Source organism: Apis dorsata, unplaced genomic scaffold, assembly GCF_000469605.1.
Source record: "Apis dorsata unplaced genomic scaffold, Apis dorsata 1.3 scaffold_191, whole genome shotgun sequence".
Lineage (NCBI taxonomy): Eukaryota > Metazoa > Arthropoda > Insecta > Hymenoptera > Apidae > Apis > Apis dorsata.
Window position 1 is genome coordinate 88,491 of NW_006263476.1, and position 6,624 is coordinate 95,114.

General features: G+C 27.8%; 1 protein-coding gene across 9 annotated transcripts in view; it reads right to left on the reverse strand.

Moving 5' to 3' along the window:
* Positions 1–453: 453 nt before the first annotated feature.
* LOC102673514 (protein phosphatase PP2A 55 kDa regulatory subunit) overlaps positions 454–6,624 on the reverse strand; it is a 31,209-nt gene continuing 25,038 nt past the window's right edge. For 6 of the 9 annotated variants that reach the window (XM_031509903.1, XM_031509904.1, XM_006614574.2 and 3 more), the window contains 7 exons: positions 6,417–6,514; positions 5,816–6,094; positions 5,407–5,584; positions 4,987–5,321; positions 4,700–4,915; positions 4,424–4,591; positions 454–4,333 (listed from right to left, as the gene is read on the reverse strand). In XM_031509903.1, coding sequence (XP_031365763.1) covers positions 4,439–4,591; positions 4,700–4,915; positions 4,987–5,321; positions 5,407–5,584; positions 5,816–6,094; positions 6,417–6,514 — 1,259 coding nt within the window. In that variant the 3' untranslated portion in view covers positions 454–4,333; positions 4,424–4,438. Of the gene's footprint in view, positions 4,354–4,423; positions 4,592–4,699; positions 4,916–4,986; positions 5,322–5,406; positions 5,585–5,815; positions 6,095–6,416; positions 6,515–6,624 lie in introns of all 9 variants that reach the window. The other 3 variants (XM_031509901.1, XM_031509902.1, XM_031509900.1) reach the window with 3 other exon arrangements.

The window sequence follows — 6,624 nt, forward strand, 5'->3', positions numbered from 1 at the left end:
TTCTTTCGTGTTCTTTTTTTATATATCTCATATATTCAACGTTTAAATGCATATGTTATTTTATCCCGAAATAAGATAAATAAATGATTATATGATTGAGACTTCCTTCTGCTCTTTACAGGCATGCAACGAGACATACGTGCAGAGTACAGAATATTCATACTGTCATTCATTCAGAACTAGCTACCATATAACTTATCTATGTATATCTCGGCGCAGTGTTCATTCGTTTTTTCTGAAATATTCGAATCGTAATGCGCTTGCATATGCTATTATAATGCTACATCATAGAACAAGTGTCTTTTCATTTATAATTTCTATTGTAAATCCATACTCTTCATTTCGCCTTTATTCTGACACCGTTCTAATTATTTATGATAAATCTCATTGACAATGTTTGCGCTCGCAGCATTTAATTCGATTTTACTTTTATTATTTCTTTCTTTTTTTTCAAACAAATCAACTGCTATCTTGAGTGTAAATTGCCATTTGCTTTTGGAAACGTTGGCATTTTTGAGGCACATTATACGGTACAAAATAAACTCGGTAATCTTGAAGATATTCGAATATTAAATATATTAGTCGAACATTTTCAAGATTTTCCCAAGCGTTTTTTTAGAAGCAATTACGATCAGGTTGAATGAGAGTCAAAACCAGGAGTGAAAATTATTATTACTCGATTTCGACAGTTTTGCTCATTATTTTCTCATTTATGCTTTACATCATTCTTCTCACTATCTAGATGCCTTACGCTTTCTTCAAATTACATCAGTTCTGTGATCTTTTACATTTTTGTAACGTAAATTTCTCGTAAAGATCTGTACCGTGCAAACAGACGTAATTAATTTTGAAAATCTCGAAAAGAACTCAAATGTTTTTTTCTCGATTTGTTTTTTCCCGCTGAAAAGATAATAGAATACAATATAAAACAGACAGTAAAAATGACAGTATTCTTTACGCATAACATTCTATGGCACGATTCATCTTAACATCTGACAATGGATACCATAATTGTTCTTTTTACCTAATTGCGTGTTTTAGCGAGAAGAAATGAATTATAGAACAATAATTAAGAAAAATATGAATCAATCTTATACAGATAAATCTTATACAAATAAATTTCTGAATATTTTGAGTCTCGCTATTGGAATTTTGTTTCATTATATTTCACGCAAGACAGGTAAAAAGACTTATATGTATTCACTATAAAATCGCTAAGTATGGACTAATAATACATGGTACCTTAATAAAAATAGAGTTTCAACATTCGGCTAGTAATACAATGACGTTTATTATATCACAACGAGACAGGTCCTGCGTGCCAAAATTCTACTCTGCTCAGCGATTTTTTTTATCTTCATTTATGTCAATTCGGATTGTCCGATGCACGGATGCAGCGATGATACGACCAGTTGTAAGGCATTTTTTAATATTCAAAATGTTTTTTGAAGGGATCCATACATACGAGACCTCCATTTCACCTCACATATCAAGCAAGCGGATACAAATTGCATTTTCTTTTAAATAAATTTTATATCTAGTTTAGTTTAAATCAATATAATCCATTATTTTTGATAGTTTGCTATATTTCACTTGTCTCATATTCATCGATCCCGTTAGCATTCGATTTTACAAATATTAAAGAAAGATCTAACGGGAGCCCCGGGCTCTTCGTTGCATACTTCAAGTGTTTCGGAATATAACGGTTTCCGTAAAACTTTTTACTGCGCGAACAAGTATCATTTTATTCCGGTCATTTAACACGATTTGTAATTAATTATATCATCATGCTATCTAATTTACCGAACAGATCAAGTCGTCATCACCGTGACTAAACCTGCATAGCAGTTAACAAAACAAACAAGTTACGCAGAGTCCCTATAATAATAATAGTAATAATTATAATAATAATAATTATAATAATAGCAGTAATAATATTAATATTACTTAATTGTAAAAATAAGTCTACGTTTTGTTCGATTAGAACGAAGTTCACGGTTTCTTCGCTTATATCTTTTTGAAAACAAAATTACTATTACGGCTTATCAATTATGATTTTTTAATTTTTAATTTTCGTGCGTCTTTTCGCTTCCTCTTTATCGTGAACATTCACAATTGTCTAAATATCTTGTTACAAAGATACTGAATAATAGTCCTGGTTTGATACATAATTATTATATTTTATGCGTTGTATTGCATAAAGTTATAAAGGTTATTTTTTTTTTTTTCTTTTATTATTGCTTTTACGTTAATATAGAAATAGGGCAACTAAATTTCTTAAATGTTTTTTCCTTTTTTTTTTTGTTAGACACATGAAAACTACGTTGCAAGAAACGTGGTAATATATAATATTTTTAAATTAAATTGGACTTCGAAATTCAGCGCATAAAATACCTAATTTATTATTTCTGATATTTAAAACTTAAGACTTAATATCATTTGAATAAGAATATGATTAATGATTAATTGAAATCATTTAAAGCGCATAATTTAAAATAGTTTTTTATATCACGTGTGTTTTATTTTTGGCCATATAGCAGATCTTTCGGAGAAGTAATTAGAAATTAGGAGATGGGAGAGAACGAATCTTTTAGAAACTGTTTTAACATAGCGATCATATATATATATTTTTTTATATAAAATTATATGATTGCTTGTATTGTAAGTCGTTTATTTGCTTGTGACTCAAGAATTCTTATCTGTACATGTGAAAATTATTAATTCTAATTCTCAATCATGTACAATTTAAGTCATTAATGTAAAGTACATGTCACTAAGATAATTTTTGCTATTGGTTTTCATCGATAAAAAATGTCCAATTTTATTCACCTTGATCGCAATCGATAATCCGCGCGTATGTTTCAATCACATAATCGAATTTTATTTCCCATAGATTTTACGAATGTTGACGTTATATTCCGCTAATATATATATATATAATATATATATATATTATTCAGCACATATTTAATTTACATAAACTCTGCAAGCGCAGCTTACCATCGTCAAATGCACTTTTTATTTTATTTTTACTTGTGTACGAAATCGCTGCTTATATGTGTAAGTGTATAAGTGTTAATAAGTTGTCAATAAGAAATATTAGAAAATCTGTATTCCACTTATAGTTACCACAACTTTTTTATATTTCTTTATTGAGTTTTTTTATTTTTTTTATTTTTTTTATTAGAAAGCGGCAACTGACGAATGGTGCTTTACACCTATATCATTTACTGTTTATCATTTAGTGTATACAATGCATTGATATTAATTTTTCTCCGAACTTTTAGTAGTAGACGATGAATTTATCTTGTCTTTTTATATTTTGACTCGTATCGGCGAATATTTGTCTTTAACTGACATGCCATGGTATGAATATGTGATATTTCATTCAAAAAAAATAATGACAAGAATATAGGCCTACTATTTAATATTTTTTTTAGTAGGTAATAAAAATAAAAGACTAATTAAAATTATCAAAAGCTCGGATTTTTTTTTATATATTTGATAGTATACTTTAAATGCAACAATTATGAAAATACTAACATCAGCAATAGATTTGATAATTATCAGGAGTTGTCGATAAAAAAAAAATTTATTTTGAAGTAATTAAAATTTTACTGCGCAAAAACTTATTGAACAAAGAATATTGAATTAATTAGAATAAATGAGCTGTAGATCTGTAATCTTATTGGCACATATAATCATCCCTATATTTAATTTTGCATATCTAGGCATTTTACTTGAAAAATTATTAAGCAAAGATATATAATTACGAGGATACATTTATCGCATCTAGTAACTTTTAATTCTATGCACTTGGTCCTACTGATGCATTTTCTTTTACATATATCATTCCATACGTACAAAAATCACCTATATTAAAAAACACTTTAAGTTGTATGGTATCAAAATTTCTATGATACAAGCAAACTGAAAGTATTAATCTTCTATTAAAATAGTTAAATAATAACCGCCAACACGAGTCTATTGATTGATTAAACTGTACATTTCTTTTCATCAATAGGCAATGATTCCGTGCATTTTATTTTAACTAGCGGAATTTAATAGTTTGGAGAACTATGCGTCTTTGCTTGCATGTATTTATACACATATATACGCGCGACAAGGTGTTTCGTGCAATTCTGTATGTCTCTGTGTATACATAGTGTGTATGAATATGTGAGCTGTGTGGACGGCGCTACGTACACCACTTTTCAGTCAGTCAACTATTAAAATAGTCAACTTTCGTCAGTGTAATTCAGACACCCCTTGTTCCACTGGGACTTTTTAGTTGAACGTGCCTTGCTCACGTCAACATATACCGTTGAATGATCTAAAGAAATGAAAAACAATCTTTTTAATATTTTAAATAAGATGTATCTTTTTAATTTTATTTATAATTTAATAGAATATTAAATCATACTTGCATACAGATGTGCTAGAGTTTGTCTTGAAATAGGAAGAGATTATTTGTAGCAGCAACAGCTACTACATTTTCAGATGGATGCCAAGCAGTATGTAATATCTTTTTATTGAAATCAAGACAGTCGACGCTAATTTCATCTTTTTTACGTTTACCGCCAGTACAAACCTTTCAATAAAATATTTATATTGTAAGTAATAAATTACAACAATTATAATTTATTACGTATATTTTATTATTTTAAGTATATACCTCATTTTAAAAATTTATACTTACCTTACGTGGTTTTAAAAGTGTTTTTGGTTTGGCAATGTCACGTGCTGCTTCCAATGTGAGATCACGTTTAGTCGTACGATCGAACACTCTGAAGAAATTATTGTATGAACCCGTCATAATAGCAGAATCATTACCACTCCAACAACATTCAAATTTGTCAAAGATACAATCATTTTCATATAATGAACATAACTTTGATCTTAGGTATTCATGTACCTATAATAATGTAATTGATAAATATTTTACGTTAAATATATAAAATTTATATTTCAATTTTTATTACATACAGGGTAACATTCAATAGGTCTTGTTTCCATTTGTAAATCCCACACTTTCACACTGAGGTAGTCTCTACTGATCATATATCTTCCTGAATTACTAAGTTTTACATCGCTTATACTGGAAATGATTTCAGAGAAGAAACTTCTATTTGTTGGATCTTCTGGTTCTTCAAAGAGCTTACTATGTTGGTCGCAAAGCGCAGCAGATCTCATGTCACAAAGTCTAATTGTTCCTTTACTGCTACTATATACCAAGACATTACATTCTGCCGGATGAAATTCCGCAGCGGTTATTACTTCAGTTAGCTCCTCCATATTAGTTGGCTTAATATCTACTATATCTGTATATTATTGTTAGGAAAACAACAGATTTTATTATAAAAAATAAAAATAAAATAAATACTAAGTGACATAGAAAAAGGATACTAAAACTCTGATCTGTGATCTCAAGGTGCCAAAGATTAATTCTAAGATCATCAGCACTGAGGTATGTTTCCTGATCACTGTTGACACTTATACTGTTTATGTGATAGGTGTGCGCATTGGCAAATATTCTTCTTGGAGATGCTTCTACCATTAATTCCATTGGCTTTATAGTTGGAACCTAAGTCAACAAGTAAGTATTCAGTATATGATAATAGTCTCATAACATTATGTACATATTTGAACTTCTTGACCATACTCCCATTGAAAATATTTTTGTTAAAAACACAATAGTATAAAAAAAAATTATAACAATGTATAAATTTAAAATAAAATGATAGAATTAAAGATGAATTTATTATAATTTTAATTTATCAAATTAGCAAATAATAAAAATATACTTAGTATTTACCCTTAAAGAAGTGATACAAGCAGGATCACGAATTGTACCATTTTCTTCCTTTGTATTATAGCCTTCTACTCTTTTATCTCGTTCACTGACTTTCCACAATTTAATTGTTTTATCATTTGTGGAAAGTAAAAAATGTGCTGGATTTTTTCTTTTTAACCATCTAATTTTGTTAATTTTTTCTTCTATTTCTAATGATTTCAGGTAATCAAATTCAGGTTCATGACTTTGAAAGGTGCTGTATACATTGTATTCACCTCTCCGAGGTATACTGTTTTTACTCTAAATAAAAATATCATTTTTTTAATTTAAAAAAAAATATTTTTATTTGTAGACACTGAAAATACTTAAAAAATTTCATAAAATATAATTGAAAAATATTTAAAATTTATTTATTTCTTTTATATTTTTAGTAGTTATCCTTCAATATTCTCTAAAGATAGAGAAATATGCATATTATATACAAATCTGGCAATAATCCAATATTAACAAATATATAAAATTTTTATTCAAATGATATGTTTCTTTTAATTGAAAATGCAAAGATTAATATATAATATAATAAATATGATATAAATATAATTAAAAATAATAAGAAACTTACAACTGGGTCTCTTTGAAAAATAACAACCCGACCACCTTTATCTCCTGTTGCAAGAAGATCACCATCATGGTTAAATTCAACACATGAAATTATATCAGCTAAAACAGAATATAATATGAATAATTATAACAATATATTTCAGAATATTTAAAATATATATTATAGAAATAATATGAAAAAAAAAAAAAAAAAAGAAATAATACAGAAA